Source organism: Sphaerodactylus townsendi, linkage group LG04 (genome assembly GCF_021028975.2).
Source record: "Sphaerodactylus townsendi isolate TG3544 linkage group LG04, MPM_Stown_v2.3, whole genome shotgun sequence".
Taxonomy (NCBI): domain Eukaryota; kingdom Metazoa; phylum Chordata; class Lepidosauria; order Squamata; family Sphaerodactylidae; genus Sphaerodactylus; species Sphaerodactylus townsendi.
Genome location: NC_059428.1, coordinates 100,522,873 through 100,544,475, shown reverse-complemented (window position 1 = coordinate 100,544,475; position 21,603 = coordinate 100,522,873). Strand labels below are relative to the sequence as shown.

Sequence of the window (21,603 nt, the reverse complement as noted above, 5' to 3'; positions counted from 1 at the left end):
TACTGGTGTTGCAGTGTTAAGTATAAATAAATAAAAATAAATAAATGTAGGGGAAAAATAAAACAAGAATCGCCACCAAGAGCGCTTTTTAGCAAATGCATATTTCGTTTCCAAGTGCGGAACAGGTCAAGCTTTTAAATCAATGCCCTTGGGGAAGGAAATTCAGTTTGTGACCCAAGTTGTCTGCGCACACAATAAACGTGTACTTTCTGCTTTCGGGCTACATGTGTGGTTTCGATATCACGAGCCAGATCAAGTGACGAAGAGTTACTTTGCATGCCTGCTTGTGGCTGATCTGATTTCTTTATTTTTAAAAATTTTAAAGTACCTTTTCTACAATGCTTTTTGGATCACATCCAGACATGCAAATTATATAAATGCAATCTCTACCCATAACGAGCCTCTGTTCATTTCTTGTCAGAAGTACATCTTTTAAAAAATAAAAGCAAAAAGAAGGAAACAGCCAAAAATTACCATAATGCATAAGAGCGCAAAACTCAGGGCCAGCAAGGTTTTCTAGGGCAGCATGTGTGTAACTTAGTGTTGCCAACTTCCAGGTGGAGATCTCCCCAAATTCCAACTGGTCTCTGTACAAAGATCAGCTATCCTGGAGAAAATGGCTGCTTTGGAGGGTGAACGTGGTGGCATTATACCCTGCCTAACTCACTGCCCTTCCCCGGCTCATCCCCCAAATCTCCAGGAATTGTTCAACACAGATTTGACAATTCTACAGTGTTCATTGGGAATGCTTGTCTACATAAAATCTTAACAAAATCACATCCAAAGATGTGAAATTACAATTGGAAAATGAATATCGCCATGATAACAAGATTCTGCAGAGAATTAATGGTGGCTTGTAATAGTGGGAAGTGGTAATCGTATGATGGAAAATCAATTCCTCCTTAAAGCTCCATGCGGAAAGTGAGAGAAGTTCCTGCCATCTTCTTCTTATAGTCGTCATTAAATCTCTCATTTTGTGCAACGGTAAAATAGTTCTTCCAGTCTCCAACAGCTCCTATAGCAGGAAGAAAACGATAGAAGCAGTTATAACCAGCGAAAATTCTTAAGTTTCATTCAGGAAATCAAATTTGTTTTCCTTTTTAGTAGATCAAATTATTGTTCTATTGACAAAAAAAAACTACATTTGTAAAGAGGTTTACTAAATGAATGAATGAATGAATGAAACACAACCAATTAGCACCTTTTCTCATGAATGGGGAGATTTTATGGTTCATTATCTCTGAAGGAAAGGCAGTGTAGTTTGCCATAGGATTATCTTTCATGATCTCAAATTGTGTATGATGTATAATCTTATCTAGAATTTCCTTTTCCAGGTCTTTTTCCAGGAATTGCAATATTTTCTGGATTTCACGCCTGGGATTCTACAGAGAAAGTGAAATTAGCCAATAACAGAATTAGGGAGAAAAAGGGGAAAAGGGGAAAAAACATTATTTGAATGTAGCAAATGCTCTCTAAATAACTCAAATATTACTGCTTCAGTTTACAAATGGAGAAGGGGAAGGTGTCTCCCTGTCTCATAATACTAGAACACTGTTTTATCCAGTGAAGCTGATGGGAGATAGATTCAGAACAGACAAAAACAATTTCTTTTTCATAGAGTGAATAATGTAAAAACAGCATTGCTCTTACCTTTAACAGTGGTCTTCTGTGCAGGGCCACATGGGGACTGTGCATGCACAGGCCTTCTTCTTGGGCTATATTCCCCTTGAGGGGGTTAGCACTGATATTTTCTTTGCCAAATAGCTCAACTTAATTCTGACTAGCTTTCTGGAAAGATCTGAAGCACTGAGTGTCCTTCCCCTCCCCTTCCCAGGCAGAGCTGGCCTTTCCAACCCAAAGGATCATGGGACAGCACTTGTCCTTCAGTTCTCCTGCTGCAGATGCCAATGTGTTTATTACAGTACAGAAAAACAGCCCCCTAACAGGGAAGAATAAATGAATTAAATTTATAGATAGCAGTCCACAGTGGGGAAGGAGGGAGGGATGTGTGTCTGCAAAGAACACCACTAGATGAATAGCAATTACAGGTAAGAGCAATGGTGTTTTTCATCCACATGATATTCATGTGCAGTCCCACATTAAAAGAATAGCAAGCTCACATACCGAAAGAGGCAGGTGTGAGACTGTCCCCAAAGCTGCCTCTCTTGCGTCATCCACATTAATGCGGCAATGTTTGACAAAGGTGGATGGATTCATGCAACCACAACGCAGCCTTGCTGATCTTGAGAAGATCAACTCTGGCTGAGAAAGCAGCTGATGGAGACTGTGCTCTCGTGGAGTGAGCTTGAACTGTGTCTGGGCATGCTACACTTGCTGAAGCATAGGCCAGGCGAATTGCCATTAAGACCCATCCAGGACAACGTTTGTGAGGAAACCTGCTTCCCTTTATATGATCCCTTGAAACAGACAAAAGGTTATCGTCCAGCCTAAATGCAGATGTTCTGTTAACATGAAATCATTGAGATCAAGAGAGTACAATTTTTTTCAATATTGTCCTGTGCATTAGGAAAAAACACTGACACCACTATGTCCTGTGAAGTGTGGAAAGTAGAGACCACCTTAGGTAAGCATGTGAGACTGGGGGGCAGAACAACCTTATCTCAATGAAACCTGGTAGAGGGTGGGTCATGTCTCTGGGCCTGGAAATCCCCCACCTATTTAGCTGATGTGATAGGTACTGGGAAGGAAGTTTTATATGATAGAAGGTCCACAGCACATGGGTTCGAAAGGCTTTTTAATGGGTTGGGTAAGAACCAAAGAGTGGCTCCATTGGGCGACAGGTGCCTTGACAGGGATAGATATTATTGGTCCCTTCCGCACATGCAGAATAATGCACTTTCAATCCATTTTCAATGCACTTTGCAGCTGTGTGGAATAGCAAAATCCACTTGCAAACAATAGTGTGCGTTCTCTTGAAGCCAAGGTGGCAGACCTGGAGAAGATGAAAGAGGCAGAGAGGGTGTCAGATGAGACAGCCGGGTCCCACTCCCAAGGTGACATCTCTTCAGATGTCATGGAGAATGAAGGTCTTGGGGACGGAGGGAGCCAGTCTGAGGTGGGGGAAGATGCTCCCTTAGATGGGACCCCTTCCTTAGCTGGTGGTCAGCAATCCTCTCGCACTGAGGATACCCCTCAGGGAGGTGGGGGGCTCCTCATAGTGGGTGATTCGATCATTAGAAATGTAGAGAGTTGGGTTTGTGAGAGGCGTGATGACCGCATGGTGACTTGCCTGCCTGGTGCGAAGGTTGCGGATGTCACGCTTCGTCTAGATAGGCTTTTAGACAGTGCTGGGGTGGAGTCAGCAGTTGTGGTCCACATTGGCACCAACGATGTTGGGAAATGTAGCTGGGAGGTTCTAGAAGCTAAATTTAGGCTGCTCGGTAATAGGTTGAAGTCCAGAACCCCCAAGGTGGCATTCTCAGAAATGCTACCTGTTCCACGTGCAGAGCGAGCTAGGCAAGCGGAGATACAGGGTCTCAATGCGTGGATGAGAAGGTGGTGTAAGGCAGAAGGTTTCAGATTTGTCAGGAACTGGGGAACCTTTTGGGACAAGGCAGGCCTGTACAAAAGGGACAGGCTTCATCTTAACCAAAGAGGAACCAGGCTGCTGGTGCTCAACATTAAAAAGAATTGGCAGAACAGCTTTTTAAACTGATCCTCCTGGGAAAGCTGACAGGAGTTGAGGTGACTTCGGTTCGGAATACAGTATCTATGGGGATGCAGACAGAGAGGGAGGGTTTTTCTAAATCAACCACATACAAGCAAGGAACATAGCAATGTGCATGTGACAAGTGTCTACAAAAGACTTGAGGGTAAAGCACATAAATCCCAGGTTAAGGACAGAGACAGGGTATACAGGTGTCTCTATGCTAATAGTAGAAGCCTTCGACCTAAAATGGGGGAGCTGGAGTATAGAGTTTTGAAGGAGGACTTTAATATAGTGGGCATTACAGAGACTTGGTGGAATGAGGAGAACCAGTGGGATGCTGTTATACCAAGCTAAAGGCTCTATAGGAAGGATAGGACAGGGCGCATTGGGGGTGGAGTTGCCCTTTACATAACAGAGAGCATCCAACTCTTCTCCAACTCCAGAGAGCTGAAATTGCAGCTAAATGTATTTTAATTATTGAATGGGATGGTCCGTTATCTTTTAAATGAAGTACTCAAAAACAGTAAGTAAATCACAGTGGTGTGGGATTTTTCCCCTTTGGGGGGAATTATAAAATTGGCCCATTTTAGAGCATAAGATTTTCTAGTTTCTGAGAGGAAATAAGAACTTGTTGCATCCCATCCAATTAACTGTTCACTGCTGGATTCTCCAAGCTGCCAAGTGGGAATGTGGTCTTCAGTAAGGCACATGAGACAGCTGAGATGGCCATCATTTTGAGCCATTTTTCCTTCACACTGATGGCATTTGTTAAAGAATGAAAGCCTGTTACCATCTATGATGTCTACAGGTTGGCCAAAATTAGTAATAGAAGTTTCTCTCAGAAGAAAAAAAATGCAGATCCCAAATTGTATATCTGTTCTCCACAGCTGCAGAGGTAGAATTGAGGGACAAGTACTCTCCCCTATCCTTGTCATGTGACCCTTTTGGTGGGAAAAGGCTGCTTTGCCGAGGAAGGGGAGGGCACCAGAAAGTTTGTGAGAATACTCTGTAGCAGGCCTGCACATGAAAACCACGTAGATGAACATGTAATTCACTAAAAGAAGATGTGATGGCTAATGTAATTCACTAAAAGAAGATGTGATGGCCACTAACCTGGATAGCTTTAAAAGGGGCTTGGACAGATTTATGGAGGAGAAGTCGATTTATGGCTACCAAACTTGAACTTTTTGATCTGAGATTGCAAATGCCTTAACAGACCAGGTGATCGGGAGCAACAGCCGCAGAAGGCTGTTCCTTTCACATCCTGCATGTGAGCTCCCCAAGGCACCTGGTGGGCCACTGCGAGTAGCAGAGAGCTGGACTAGATGGACTCTGGTCTGATCCAGCTGGCTTGTTCTTATGTTCTTATGTTCTTAATGGCTAAGATGATACTGAAAAGGATTACACAAATCACTGGAGTGCAAATTAAGTTTTAAATGATGAGCTTCCATGTCAAGAGGAAGTGTATATCTAAACGGCAGATGCTGTGCATAAAGAAAAATTAATTCCATTGTTACGTGTACCCAGAAATACAGACAGAAACAGCAAGGCAACTCCTATATTCTTCTGTTTTTGTTGGGAAGGCTGCTAAGCTAACATTCAACTTGCTATTAACAAAATTCTATCTATTGGAGATCATCTAGATATGCTACTTCCCAATAGCAGAATATTAAGCATATGGATGATATGAATCCATTAGTTTGTTTAACTGGTATGTTTCAATCAAAGCCAGTTGTGTCACCTGGAGTTCAATGGGATATGGTATAATCAGATTTGATGGAAGTGTGAAAAAATAATGCTCACCTCCTTGAGATCTTCATAAAAGAGATAGAGAATACGGTGATTATCTTTTGCCTTCCACCATCCCTTTACGTGATCATACCAGGAGCCCCAGAGCACTGAAAAACAAATCTAATTTAAGTGAAAGGTTCAATCTCCTTTCTGAAGAAAATTAACATCTTCAAATGAAGGAATTTATTTCCTTAGAACTGTCTAGAAGTGTCTAGTAATGACACCCACATACATACATACATACATACATACATACATACATACATACATACATACATACATACATACATACATAGCCTTTATTCGCATATACATTAATCATAAAGTTACAACACAAAATACAATAAAACCAAACAACTAATAAATTTATTTAAGACTCACAAACATTTATTCAAACAGTTGTATGGACGATGACTGTAGGAAAGGCAAATGTTGGAATTTTTAAAAGTCAATTTTTTCAGGATCTGGAATACACACAAGTCCAGATGATTAAGCTTAGTATCTGCTATGAATTGGAATTACTTTTGCTGGAGTTATTAATAATTCATCTCAGCACTTTTTCCTTAAGAGAAAGGTAGATATCTTATAGTTAAGAGTATAATGAAGTAAGAGAACAATGGATACATCTAGCAAGAAAAATGAGTAGAACTCTCTAAATCATCTGCCTCATGCTGAACCCATCCCAGATCCCTTTCTCATACCTTTAATCCACACTTCTGTCAATTAAAAATACAATTCTGAATCTGAGGGAGATGCTGCCATCCAAGCCACTGTTGCAAATGTATAAGAAAATTACCTTCTCATTTCTACTTAAAATTGTGAAGTAGGCTATTTCAACCCTCACAGAAGATCTGACTGGAAACAAGAAATGTCCTTCCATTTTTTAAAAAAATCTAGATTTTGGTATGCCACCAGAGTTTTGGCCACCAAGACATCTTGCCTTATTATAATGGAGACATTCTATATCATATGAATGACTCACTGTGTGTTAAGGTCAGCAATTCTAACTTGGGAAGTTACTGTTGATTTGGGGGCAGAGCCTGGAGAGAATAGAGTTGGAGGTGGAAAAGCAATTCAGCAGGTGCATAAAGCAATACAGTCCCCCTTCCAAAGCAGTCATTTTCTCCACAGAAATTTATCTTTGTAGCCTGGAAATAAGTTGTAATTCTGGGAAATCTCCATGCACCACTTAATCTGGAGGCTGAACTCCTACTGTAGCATAATTGCGAAACACGTAAACTCCCTGCTGGCAACTGTTAGAAGAGAGATAGAAAATAAGATGGCCAATACTGTAAAGTCCTTATTTGGAATATTTATTTGGAACACTGTGCACAATCTTGGTCACTGTGCCTCAAAAAATATTACAGAGCTAGAAAACATGCAGAAGAGGGCAACCAAGATAGTTAGAGGATTTATAGTAACTTTTAATGAGGAAAGGCTAGAGCAGGGGTCTGCAACCCGCTGCTCTTTTGTCCTTGCACTGCGGCTCCGCGTGGCTTGGGTCCTCTTAACCTCCTTCGGAGAGTCGCCCTAAGGGTTAATGGGAAAGAGTCCCCGTTCCTAGAGATGCACAGCCTGCTACAGCTATCCCAAGCCACTTCTGGCTTCCCTGTCCCAGCTGCCTGGTTGGCTGATGCTGGTGATGACAATGCAGGGTGGGGGCGGAGCACCGCTGGTGGATTCTCTTGAACACATGAGCGGCAAAGGGCGGAAAATGGGAGGGAGTTGCAGAAGCGCAGATTTTAAGCGCAATCTTAACCTCAGTCCACCCCCTTGAATGGGGGGTCAGAGGTCAACCCTGCTTTGGATGGCCTCATTTCCCCCTCCCCTGGGTCCTTCTTGGGGGGCGGGACCACATGGGGGACCCCAGCAGTGCCACCTTGGGTTGTAGACCCCCCCAGCAGCCCCACTGAGCTCCAGGGGCTTTCCTGACAGATGGCAGCCTGGCTGAGTCCAGGTGAGAAATACGATGTCAGGTTTTAAAGGAGTTATTACCTGCAGCCCTGCAAGGTTGCACTCATCTGGGCTGTTTGATGAGGAGGCGGGGTGGGTGGGAATTGTTTGCTTCTGCATTGCCAAGGAGGGCAGGAGCGCATGGGGAAAGGCTTGCACATGGATCTTGGAAGGTTTACTTCAGAGTAAGCCAGTGGAGGGTAAGCTTGTAGATCGTTGAAGGGAGGAATGCTGGGATCATCCTCAGCCATGGTTGTCGTGGGTTGCCAACTCCTGGCAGGCAAATCTCAGGACATTTTGGGGTAGATTCTCAGAAGCTGTGGCTTTTGGGACCAGGGCGGGAGCCATGCTCAGTGAGGAATATGGCTGTCGAGACCACCCTCCATGACAAACATTTTCTCGGGGGGGGGTCAGCCCCCCCGGAAGTTGACAACCCCATTAAAGCCACCAATTTTGATCCATCATCCAAGTGGAATTTGAGGGGGTTCTTTTGAGGGGGGCATAATCAGTGTCTTTCAACACAAGAAAAGAGAAATGTGTGAAACGGGGGTTCTATTGCTGGTCATTTGAATCATGTACAAAACAACAGGCTTTTTACCCCCCCCCCCTTTGCTTTGATGGGTAAAAATGGGCCCCAAAGGAGGGAACTTCTCCCTGCATGAGAATATATACAGTTATCTTCATTTTAGATGTCAAAAAGTATTTGCGGCTCCAAGTGTTTTCTTTTCCATGGAAAACGGGTCCAAATATCTCTTTGGGTGTTAAAGGTTGCCAGCCCCTGGGCTAGAGAGTCTGGAACTTTTCAGTTTTGTAGCAGTGGAATTATTACAGAGGTCTGAAAATTATGCAGTGGTTGTAAATAAAGAGGTTTTTTTCTCTCTGTTGTATAATATTAAACAGAGATACCCAATGAAATTCATGGGCAATAGGATGAACAAAAATAAGTACTTTAGAAGAAGAAGAAGAGTTTGGATTTATATCCCTCCTTTCTCTCCTGCAGGAGACTCAAAGGGGCTGACAATCTCCTTGCCCTTCCCCCCTCACAACAAACACCCTGTGAGGTAGGTGGGGCTGAGAGAGCTCCGAGAAGCTGTGACTAGCCCAAGGTCACCCAGCTGGCTTGTGTGGGAGTGTACAGGCAAATCTGAATTCCCCAGATAAGCCTCCACAGCTCAGGCGGCAGAGCTGGGAATCAAACCCGGTTCCTCCAGATTAGATACACGAGCTCTTAACCTCCTACGCCACTGCTGCTCCCAATGAGTATTAAATTATGGAATTCACTACCAGTGAACTTCGTGGTAAGCACTTGCATAAATATCTTCAAAGGGACTGGCAGATTAATGAAACACAGATCTCTCAATAGCTGCTAGTTATGGGAAGTGGAGGGAACCTTCAAAGTGCGGGGAAGCAAACGTCTGGATACTGGTACTAGGAGGCTACACAAGGCCTCTGTGCCCTTTTTCTAGTCATTCAAGACAACTGCATGGACCATTGGATTGATCCAGCAAGGATCTTTTTATATTTGTATGAGTTGTGTCTAAACAATTGCCAGAGACTATCTCCATGTGGTTGTGCAATGCTCAGAATAAAGTTTAGACCCTTAATCAAAACAAAGGCTGATGACTGGACTTTATATGAAAGAGACAGATTACAAGTTTAAAATTTAAAAAATAACCAACATATTCACCTTCTCCAGCCATATATTTCTCCAAAAATTCCTCCCATGTTCCTGGCTCAGGCATAATTTGATTCATCCTGTGGAAGTGGTAGTACGATACTGCATTATCCTTGGCATTTCTCGCTACATAGATTATCTGGATTGTGTATAAAAGAGAAGAGGATTCCAAAATCTTTTTTTTACACACCAACATTAAGTAGATGATAATTAACTAGACAAGTAGTAGACTGTTAACAAGTCCTAAGCGTTTTTTGATAAGTCTGTGTTTTAATTAAGCTTCTTGGTTCTTTTGCTGACAGTAGTGGAGAATCATCAAAGGAGTTTATCAAATTTATCTAGGAGGATAGACTTCCCCAGATGTTACCTTCATGCATAATGGAAGCCTGCTGATAGCACTAATCAGGAATGTGTGGTTACTGTTTTGTATCTGCTATGCACAATCATTGTACCGTGATATGGAGAACACACAAATGTTCCATTGTTGTGCTTGGGTTCTGGTTCACGTGTATGGAGGCACTGCACACAAAGAAACCTCACATGTTGCCCAAGTCATACAATTCATAATGCATATCTAGAGCATCATAAAAGTGTATACTCCAGGTACATATTTAGCAGGCTCTCAGTCTACAGAGGAATATTACATCAGAAATCTGTTAGTATTGCAGAGATCCAGGTCTCTGTCCACCACGTTACCTTGCAGTTTTGCTCCCAAAAGGATGGGGGTATCAGCTGCACAGGGAGATGTGTTTTCAGTGTCCTTGGTGAGGGCGCTGCTTCAGCTTGTTCCCAGCCTGTGTAAAAATCTACTGTTAATCATAAGTATTCTTTTAATTTCTTTAATATTTATGACAAATTCAACAATGCTAATATTCTGTTATAATTAACCTGCAGTGAAAACTCACACTGCAATCCTGAAGAGAGTTACTCCAGTCTAAGCCCATTCATTTTAATAAGCTTAGAATGGAATAACTCTTTTACAGCCCAATCCATGGTGGCCAGGGATGGTGTGGTGAAGGAAACGCCGCACCGCCTCCAAAGAGGATTTGGGTGGTGCAGGAAGGAGGGAAATTCAAAAACCCTCCTGGCCTCTGAATAGCCCCATCGCACAAACAGGCTTAGTCTGCAGCCGGGAAGGGGGCCATTCCTGGGCCAAAAGACTGGTGGAAAATGATTAAAGTCAGTTCCACCCCCAGGAACTCCCCTAGCACACCCCCTATCATGCCAATGTTAGGGTGTGGCTCTGGCAGAGACAGCCTCTTCCAGGTTGAGTGTTCTGAAGCTGTGTGGCACCAGCTGTCATCCTGTTTGCCCTCCCCGTTGGTGTAGATGCCGCTTTTGCTGACGGGGCGAGCAAATGCATTGGTGTGAAGGACACACACTACACTTCAGACTCCCCCCCCCCCCCAGTCTGGATTGGGCTGTGAAGATTGTACTTTATGATGTTTGTCTCCTTTCAGTGTACATTGATCTTAGTTTAAAAATCAGTCATATATACTGTCTCATACCATCATTTAATATGGGAATTTTGCCTGGAAGTAAATTCTAGCTCCTGATTAATTTGTGACTAATCACTTGTTCCTCTCAAGACAATTTGCTCAGGAGTTTATTTACAGGAAATTTGTGTTTGCTTATGATGATAGAAAATGTTCAAAATGAAAAACTAAATATTGGAGGGGGGAGAGAATGATATTCTCCTTTCAGTAGCAAGGTGGTGATATAGGACGAATTTTTCATTCATTTATCTGAATTTTCAAAGAGAATGCTCTTTCAGAACAAAATATGTTACTTCAGGATAGCTATAGACTGTTATCCCTCTGTAAATTTCAAGACCTTTATTTTAAAATAATCCTCTAAAAAGACAATATAATTTTTTTAAATCATATACTGTTCTCATCCAGTTCTATGTCTCATGTGGAGAGATGAAGATACATATTGCTAGATGTATATTTATTTGTTTATATACATTTTGGGCAGATGTGATACCTGTTTGTATATAAAAAAGGAGAGTTGCTTTTTCTTTTATCAAGAAATACTTTTGTAAATAATTTCATGAATTAAAAAGAATTTCATGAATCATGTCAGAGGCTTTTACAATTTATTAGCAATATTGTATCTGCTAACTTCAAAATTATTTTTAACTTACATTTCTGGTTACTTGTTGCTTACCTGGGGGTAAACGTTCATGCAAAATCCATTCAATAAAAGGATGGCGTTCATAAGTGGAAGCACGTTTACATTTCTCAATGTCTCCATCATGTTGGATCATGTCTACAATCTCCTGAGTCCATGTTGTACCTGAAAGGATTTTTAAAAAGAACAAAGGCACTGAAACAATGAACTAATTCATTGCGGCATAAACCTTTGTGGACTACGGCTAGAATTGCCAGGAATGGCAACTGGTGAGAGGTGGAAGAGACAGAGACTTATGATTGGACTGGGAAAAGGGGGAAATTATCTGTTTTCCTGACACAATAATGTCAATTCTGGCACAACTCAGAAGGGATGTCATTGCACAGAGGTGATGCTTTAGCATTAGCTTGAAACTTATGGTTTAACCATAATTGTGTGGCAAAGGATAGGGGGTCTCTCACTACACTGGGACACTTGTTAACTGTAACTAGACCCAGTGGTGGGATCCAAAAATCTTAGTAACAGGTTCCTATGGTGGTGGGATTCAAACTGTGGCGTAGTGCCAATGGGGTACGACGGGGGCATGGCCGGGCATTCTGGGGGCGGGGCATTCCTGGGCGGGGCTGTGGCAAGGACGCAGCTGCTGCGCCGGTCCTTGGGCGGGAAATGAATGCACGCAGGCGCAGGCTGCCACGCACGCCAGTGCACCTCCTGCTAGACTGCTTCAAGTTCTGCGCACTACTGCTGAGAGGAGGGCGTAACTAAGGCAAAAATCACGTGGCAAAATCACCAATTAGTAACCCCCTCTCCGCACACACAAATAATTAGTAACCTACTCTCCGGAACCTGTGAGAACCTGCTGGTTCCCACCTCTGACTAGACCCCAATGAGTCACAAGGATATTTTTCATACAGGTTACTGTAATTTCCTAATTGTTGCTACAACTACCAATACAGTGTAGCATCAACAGGGCTTCCACATGACAGCTTTCCGTGTATCCCTATCCTCCTCACCCCTAGCAGCTACCCCCCCCCCCACACATCACACAAGGGGCTTTCCAGATTAAAATAAACCCCAGCAATTGAATTTCATTATATCTATAAATTATACTTCCTTTTGTTGGGGTGATATATATTTCCTCAAGAAAGGTGCTAAAGACTTGCTTTTTTTAAAAAAAATGAAAACTGGGAATTCAGAGATTGTTATACATATTGTTATACATCAATATTACAATATTCAGTTGCCAGTTTTTTAAAAAGGCCCCCCTCCCCAAGTGACAGGGAAGGAAATGGCCACTGTGGAAAAACAGCTGCTGGGTAGAGGAGACCAAGAAAATCCTAATTTTCCTGTCCCTACATCTCTCATCTAGACTTTGCTGCAATCTTTTCTAAAATTTCAGCAAGTTTGGGCAACAGCAGGGGAAATCCAGGAAATTCCTAAGTGGTATACAACATAATACTGTGGGGAAGTAGGAACTTGAAGTGATTTAGCTATTACAATCTTAGCCTATTCCAGGTTAGATAAATTGGGGGTACCACTGTATTCAGGCCAGGAAGGAAGTGCATACTTCATTTCTTTGCTTTTCTGCCCACACTTACCAGCCTTTGCATAAGTTGATATGAGAAGATCATCAGGTTTGGCTTGAAAAGCCCAGATTTTATCCCACTTGTCACAGATTTTCTTTGTAAAAGGAATCCCTTCTACCTCTGCAACTTCATATCGGGTCACTTCCCAGTCTATTTTAATTGCTTCAAACTTTTCTGCAGACATGAAGAACCTATGTCACATACGAACAGTTCAATAACATTTCATATGATTGAAGCCATTCAGGATAATACGCAGTTTAAGTCCATAAAAAATTATTCTACTGTTTTAAGAACTCATTAGATAAGAATAATTTGAACATCTCCCTTTGAGCCACAATGAGTAATAGATTGCCTGCAGTGAAATAAGAGATTTAGATTTTAAAAGCACAAGGGGCTCATCTTATTAATTTTGATAGAAGAAATGTACAGAAAATATTGAGAACATTTTATTTGATTTTTCACGATGCAAACTGAGCATTTGGGATCCATTATTTGGCAAATAATACAGTAGGCTTACAAGGTGTAGGGGTAAGCTCCCAAACTTTTCCCAGGACATTTAAACTATAGCACAGTCTTTAAAAATCAACAATTATTATTCCTTAACTATAAATGAAACCCGAATGATGCTTGCTTATTCATTTATTTCTTAACAGTGGTCTGATGGAATAGTTACAAGTTGCTGTATGTATTTTCCCATTAAACAGACCAGAAAGAAGACATTTTGTTTGTTGTATATGGCTTGCTATCCATCACTCACAGGTCCCAAAGGCATCTGTAGGACAATATATCTGTTATAAAAGGGTACTTACAGGACAAAGTGAAGGGTGATTTTCTGGATTCCTTTTCCACTGTTTTTGTTTTTTAAATTGAATGTCCTTGCTCTTTGAACAAATTGTTGTCTTTTTCACAATATAAGGTATTGGACCCTGAATTACAAAGCTGTGAAATCCAGATCTTAGAAATCTTCCCTGGGTGAGCAGGATAGTGTACACTAATTCTATACCTAACCAGGAATGTTAGAGACAAAAGTGTTATGAGGGATTAATCAGAGTTAGCACATGAGAATACGGAAAAAAGGAGGAAGCAGAGGGTGGTTCAGCAGGAGCCAATCACTATAGTTGTGTTGTTTTCTTTAAAATCTAAGGGTGGCTCCCCCCTCTCACTTCTGTTCTGACATTTTTTTTACATTGCTGAAGGTTCAACTGAGAACTTTATACATATTGTAAGCTACTCTGGGAGTCTTGGGACCCAAGAACAGGCCAGAAATCTTCTCAAGTACATGTAATAGTATATAGCTCTTTACATCTTGCTGTTTCCCCCCAACCCAGTGGTGGGATTCGAATAATTTAACAACTGGTTCTGGTGGTGGGATTCAAATAATTTAACAACTGGTTGTTTACAAGCACCATTTTAACAACCGGTTCTGCCGAAGTGGTGCGAACCTGCTGAATCCCACCACTGCCCCAACCCCTGATTTTCATGGATTAGTACCTGAAATGGCTAAAATTGAACTTGTTCCCAGAATGGGCAAAAAAAGGAGGTAGTTCCACAAGTGTACTACCTTTTTTGATGACCAACCAAAATAAAACAACATACAACAAGACTTAACCAAATTAACTAGAACAGTGAGTTCTAAAATACCCCTGGCAAAACTGCTTATTAATACTGTCATTTTCATTAACCAGCATTCTTATGTCAGTCTCATATGGTGATTTGGATTCTGATCGTTATGACTACAAGGCAAAAGGAACATAATGATTTTCAATGGCCTTTAATTGTTGGAAAATAGACCCAGGTGCCTATCTGGTGGAGAAGGTGGGGCAAGTGCAGAATTTTGAGGAGACAGAAAGAGGCATGAAGACTCTGCTATTTCCACAGAAGGCACCAGGCAGGCTTACCCAACTCCCAATGGGAGGGATAGGGAATATCAGGAGGCAAGAGGCTCTTCCAAGCTCCCAAGGGGTTGCCAAGCAGGCAATCCTTATACCTTTCCCACATGGCTTTTGTCTATGCAGGGCCCATGACCCCTAGCATAACATTTTGGGTTGCTCCAAGGGGACCTCCTTTTTACCTGCAGAAAAGGTGGTTGGATCCAACCCACTGTCTGAATTTCAGCCACACCAGCTTCTGTACACCAGTTTCAGGCTATTGTTTAGCTAATGCCTGAAATTATGAGGTTTCCTTTCCTAATCCTCAATGTTCGGAACAACTCAGAGATGTACTTAATCCCTTTTTGAACTCATGAAAGTTTCTGTACACCTGCCTAGATTGTATTTGGTTTCCCTCCCCCCACCTCTTGTTTCTTTTACCAGGGCTGCTTTTGCAGCCACATCCCTTTCGGCTGAGTTAATAGATCAAATTTCTTGGCCATATATTGTTCCCCATCTTTCAAAATCAACTTTGGTGCTAACCAAATATACCCTTCACTACCTGATGGTGAGACCTTTATTGGAACTTTATTGTAGGGGGAGACAAAAACTAACTGGGTGCAGCAGCTGCAAGTTGGTTTCATTATCAGCCCTTCCTGTCATGCATGCTGGTGGGAAAGATTGAGGTGTGCATGTGAAAGAACAGGACAGTGCCAAATGAAGGAATTGCAAATCATCTGTTCCCTGAAAACCTGTCTACATGGCTTTACCTAAAGAAGGAAAAATACATTCACATCTCCATATCCATTTTATTTATTTATTTTGCTTCATTTATAGTCCACATTTCTTAAGGCCAATAACACAATTTAAAACTGTGCAACAAGAAAATAGAAACATACAGCCAGCCATGAATAAAGATGAGTTACACAATCAGAGAACAATGCGCTAAAATATGGATTTATCGAGTAGCATTAACAGAAGACCCGTCTTTGCCTTGCGGAGCTTAAAACCCACAATTAGATCAAGGAGGAAAAAGAGAAGTGTAATAAGGTTTATCCAGCTCTTAAACCTGCTTAGGAATGTAGCAACAGAGAAGAAGCACAGAAACGGGAATCCAAAACAGTATAAGTTAATGATTTCTTCTTCTTCTTCTTCTTCTTCTTCTTCTTCTTCTTCTTCTTCTTCTTCTTCTTCTTCTTCTTCTTCTTCTTCTTATTATTATTATGTTGTTGTTGTTGTTGTTGTTGTTGTTGTTGTTGTTGTTGTTGTTGTTGTTGTTGTTTATATACCGCCCTCCCCTGAAGGGCTCAGAAGTCGAGCATGTATGAAGAAAAAGATTCTTCTCCCTCATGGCGAATCACTGCTGTCAACAAACAATTTTTAGTAACACATCCTCTAGACAGAACAATTCGTGTCAACAGGTAGGTGAATTCCTACCCAAATAACAGAATTCTTTTCCTGAAGGACAGTCTTTTGCTCAAAAGCTGTACGGCTTATAAAGATATAGTACAAATTATATAGTTCAAAATAATACAATGGAAACAGTATAGTACATACAACAAACAATGCAATAAAACTGGATTTCAAAATTAGAGACAAACACCCCCAAACAATATAATAAAACAACTACAAAATTGGAAAATTGTGCAGTAAAACAGTATAATACATGGTGTAAATATAATACATGGAATAAACCATGCAATAAAGCTGGGTGGAAGAACAGATAGGCAAAGAGTAGTGATAGAGAGAATGAAGTATGAAGTACTTGTGCTACGTGAAATGCCAGTAACTGTTTTGCAGACAAATTGATTTGTCTTTCACACACAGCTTATCCCTTTCCCCATTAATTTAGCTCCAACTGCTGGGATCAGTCAGGGGGAACTTGATACCTGTTATACAAATTGTTTGATAACAGATTAATCCTTTAGTTAAAGAGACTGAAAAATATGTGAATACACCTGGAAGATAATATTCACAGTTTGTATGTGGCAAGTATCCTGGTGGAAACTTACTGTGCAATTCTAAACCAGTTACACTCTTCTAAATAGGGTTGCCAACAGGTCTGGAGAAAAATGTCCTGTTCTTTTAATAGAGTCTCAGTGTATGGAAATGTGTGGCTGAAACTTTTGATAGCACAGAGGTAAATAATATCACTTCATGAATAATACCCCATTAAGCCTCTCTTAAAGAGACCTAACATTTCCCCCCAAGACTCCACCACAACAAACCATGGTAAATTCAAGAACTATTTCCACCATGCAGACTATATATCTGTATGTATGTTGTCTCAATTTAAACCATCTTCTGGTGTTTGTCGTAGATTCCAACCTCTGCCTGTGCCCATGTAAAACACTGTGCATTTGACAGGCTTAGCATGGCAGAAAAGGACTTACCACTTTAAAAAGTACAGACATGAGAGGGGATATTAAGCAAATAAATACCAACTGGTAGCAATTAAGGGCTTTGGCTCAGTGATAGAGCATCTGAGCAAAAGATCCTGAATTCAGTCTCTGGAATTACAAGTTAAAGAATCTGGCAGTAAGGGATGTGAAATACCTCTGTCTGAGATCAGGGAGAATGGCTGCCATTATGGACTTTGGTGGACCAAGGGTCTGATTCAGAAAATACTTCATGCGTAGCATGATAAATCCTAGAATGGCAAATATTTTATTTTTATGGAATATTTTTTATTTTACACTACCCCAGTATTATAGATAGTCATAAACATTCAGCTCCACGTCAAATACCAGTCTTGCATATGTGGGCAAGGTTTATATCCAGAATATAGACATGTGGGAATCGAGAGTAATAAACCATATGGTGATGCAGCTACCAAAGACGACTCAATGATGCATGCACTACAATGATGTATGTATTTACAGTGATTTGATGTTTATCATAAGATACTATAATGGGTTTTATTTCTTATTCCCCAGGTCTCTATTAACATAATTTCCTCAACAAATTTTTTGATGTTCAAAATTTTCAGCAGAGAAATACAATATGAAAGAATAAAGAGTTGAAAGTAAAGAGAGGAAAAAATGAAAGAGAATTGGAACAAAATTCATATTCTCTTGAAAATCCATATTCTCATTCAGAAGCTATAGATAAAATATTTCAGTTTTAATATTGGTATTAAACAGACTCAAAGATGTCCCCCTGAATAGAGTACAGTGAGATATTTCTGGAGTGCTAATTACAATGTACCAGCAAGTAATAGTTAAAATATATCTCACTATAAGCTTTTTTTAAAAGGAAAAGGATGAATTTATGAGTTGCCTTGGATTCCCATACATTATGGTATATATTCTTAGCCATGATTCACTGTGCCTTGATAAACATTGCTCACAAGAATTGGAGGAAGATTTTGAGATGAGTGTGGTCAGGGATATAGATTTTAATTTTGAGAAAAATTAATCTCCTGTGAATTCAGCATAGGATTTGTAGGTGAAGCTTCAAGGATTGTAATCACCTTCCCAAGGCTGCTCATTTATCCCCAAATTTACTATCTTAATTTATTGACTTCTGCAGAAGGACAAGATGAACTGTTGGAAATTTTAGCCACAGAGTCAAAGAAATCCTTGATCTGAGATTGCAAATGCCTTAGCAGACCAGGTGCTCAGGAGCAACAGCAGCAGAAGGCCATTGCTTTCACCTCCTGCATGTGAGCTCCCAAAGGCACCTGGTGGGCCACTGCGAGTAGCAGAGTGCTGGACTAGATGGACTCTGGTCTGATCCAGCTGGCTTGTTCTTATGTTCTTATGTTCTTAAATGGCGATGGAGGACAGTCAGTACAAAAGTCCAATAAATATAATAGAAACAGAAAGGGTCAGGATGGAAATTTCCATTTCATCAGACGTTTGTGAAGAACATTTATGTTGCTGTCTGCTCTGTTCTGCCTAAAAGCTCTCATGCCTTGCACAACTTGCTTTTACTTTAATTAAATCTATTGATTTTCAATGTTTAACTTGATAAATTGCAATAAGAAATGTATGAGTAGACATCTCTGCGTTTCTCAGAGCTATATTTAGTGTTTTATTCCTTTAAATATATACTGGGAAAGGTGACTCTAGAACCCATTTCCTTCTACTTATTAATTAAATGAATCCTGTTGAAATAATTTTAGGCAGGCTTCCAGTTTCTGAAATAGAAGCAGGCCAGAATATTGTATGATTTGTTCTCAGAGGGGTTGTTTTTCTTTTTACAGCTCAGGTTCAGTAAAATAAATCCACCTAAAACAAAGATTGTAGACCCTGGTGGGTTTGTCAGGCACTAGTTACCCAGATCTAATTTTTTGCTCAATTTATTTCCACAATTATTATTACAAGCATTCTCCATTTTGTTTTCTGTGATATTTCTCTCATGCACAGCTGTCTTCATAAGTACAAAAAACTACCTTGGTTAAAATACGTAACTTTTAAAGGAGTCTTAATAAAAGTTCCCATCTAACTCAGTGACTAACTCAGTATCCTTTTTAATCTACCTTCCCTTTGGTGGCCAGTTCATACCTGACAGAGGCATATTTCAGACACCTGATAACTGAAGGGACTCTGCTGATTTAAGCACCATTAACTTCAGTTTACTATCATATAACACTAAATACAGCATCAGGAAACCAATAACCTAACTACCTTGTTTTCTTGATGAGGAGCAACCATATCACTGACAAATAGAAAACTGGGCAAGATTAGGTCAAACAAGAAAGACTTCAATATTTAGGAAACAGGATTTGGTACCTAAATAAAGGTAACTGTCAAAGATATGAGCAGTTTCAGCTCCCATTATTCTTGCCAAAATCCCACAGTACAGAGAAAGAAGAAAGAATTAATCAAAAAAGAATCACAGAGGTAGAGAACCACTGAACTGAATTTAAACATTATCTACAAACTGCAATACTTTTCACAACCCCTAGGTTCATCAGTGATCCTTTCTACACGGCACAAATAAAAGGTCCTGCAGATGTTTTTTAAAAAGGGAGGTCTCTTTGAAGCTATGGCGACTTGAAATATGAGTGTATTGCAGATTCTCGCATCATGTCATTGTAGACCTCTCTCAAAACAAACTAAAAAAAGGGAAAAGTACATGTGACCAAATCAGAAGTCAAAACTAACTTTATTCATGTATTTTTGCCTGGAAATGGTGGGCGGATTAGCTGCAAGCAGAGGAAACTTCCAAGGGAAACCTTCACCAAATGGCAGGCGGAATGGAGAATCCCTGGAGCAGCAGAAAATGGCGGGTGTGAACTGCGGAGAAACCAAAAGTGAGAGCTTTAACTTGGGGGAGGGGGGAATAAAACAATTCCTTGTTCTACATAGACAAGGGAAAACATCATTCTAAAAAACATTCTAAAAAAACCAGATTGAGCAGAAATAAAACGTCCTGAAGTCATTTTATGGAAAAAGCTATGCAGAGTTCATTTCCAAAATATATGTGTGTGTGTGTGTGTGTGTGTGTGTGGTGTGTGTGTGTGTGTGTGTGTGCGCGCGCGCGCAGAATTCCCTCCCAGGCTAATAAACAGCCTTAACCTGATCAATTTTATCAGAGTCAGGGACTGCCAATATGAACAAATCTGGCCTATTGTTGGAAAGGATTTGTTCAGGGACTGATTTGAGCAATGGGTTATAAGTGAAATGTGTCCCTCACAGTCTGTAACTTCAAGACTCTCTGTGGGCTCAAGTCCTGACATTAGTACATAGTCAGACAGAGGAACTCAAATATCTTACACCACAAGATCAATTTATAGAATCTCTCAGCACTCTTGTGAGATTCCTATAGCATTGTGCCCTAACAAAGGATAAACTCTCAATTTGTATTTCCTCCTTTTGCTAAGGAGCTGAGCATCAGACAGTGTCTTATTTTATGTTCATATATCTGAAGTGAAGATTAGGCTATAGGAGAATGACTTGCTGAGCATCACTTGTGATCAGAGATCTGAATATACACTGAATATACACAGCTAACAGAATAGTAGACCAACAAAATTTTGATTCAAATCTCTATGTAGCCATAGAACTCACTTGGTAGCCTTGGGAATATTTCTGTTTCTCAAGCAACTTCATTTGCTTGTTGTGAAGATTTTTTTAAAAATGGGACAACCCTCTCTATATAGGCTTAAGTTTATTGGATGAAGTTTGTTTCTCTGCATGTGTAGAAATGTGATAAACACTTCAGTCACTGTACCATACCGGTTGCTTTCTAACACTTCTATCTTCTATAATTTCCTTAGCAGGGTGGAGAGTTGGAGCTCACACATAACAACAAATGGACCCTGGGCCCGGCATACAAAGGAGGCACTGCTAAATTCATTTTAGATGTTACATTAAACAGGGAGGGTCAGGTGATAAAAATCTCATTAGACTCCTACAGCTTTCCAAAATGCTTCCTTTGAGGACATAAAATCATGAAATGCTTCAGCCATCACATTTGCTTTGACAGAACATGGTCTCAGTATTGTTCCTTGAAAATGCACAGTGTAAATAAAAGGTCAGGCATACAGCAGGTAGGGTAACAATTTGCCATTAGTAAAATGAAATTTGGTTTAAACCCAGGAGGTAAAATTTTTAAAGAGTCCTTGTAATAAGCATTCATAGAACAAAGTGTCTTTTATAAAGTATGTAAAATGCTTTTTGCAAGAGTGAGAAATGGGGGAGCCCTGTGGTGACAGACCCTCAATCATTATGGTAATGATGGAGCATGCATACTTCACCAAGTAAGAAGAAAGTACTGATGCAACTATTGAAAACTTTTAGAGCACGAATATGCCTGTACCTCTCTGAAGGGATGTTTTCTCCCTTTCCCCTCCATCATGACAGTGTGATTCTCTCCCAACTCATTCTGTTTGCACATGTAGCCCATCACTGCAGGCCCCTGGTACCAAATATAACATAGAGTTTGGCCCTGCCAAATCACCATAACTATTGACAGTGG

The 21,603-nt window shown here is 40.6% G+C and overlaps 1 protein-coding gene across 2 annotated transcripts; it reads right to left on the bottom strand.

The window, feature by feature from the left end:
- Positions 1 to 315: 315 nt before the first annotated feature.
- On the bottom strand, positions 316 to 13,824 carry SULT1C4 (sulfotransferase family 1C member 4). Of its 2 annotated transcripts, XM_048493917.1 has the most exons (8): positions 13,618 to 13,824; positions 12,821 to 12,999; positions 11,259 to 11,387; positions 9,786 to 9,883; positions 9,102 to 9,228; positions 5,474 to 5,568; positions 1,202 to 1,382; positions 803 to 1,015 (listed from the first exon to the last, which is right to left on the bottom strand). In XM_048493917.1, exons 2-8 carry the CDS (start codon positions 12,990 to 12,992, stop codon positions 903 to 905), a joined length of 915 nt encoding a protein of 304 aa, XP_048349874.1. In that variant the 5' UTR covers positions 12,993 to 12,999; positions 13,618 to 13,824; the 3' UTR covers positions 803 to 902. The 2 variants fall into 2 exon arrangements, with proteins under 2 accessions (XP_048349875.1, XP_048349874.1); XM_048493918.1 differs by lacking the exon at positions 1,202 to 1,382 and having other exon boundaries at positions 316 to 1,015.
- Positions 13,825 to 21,603: the final 7,779 nt, after the last annotated feature.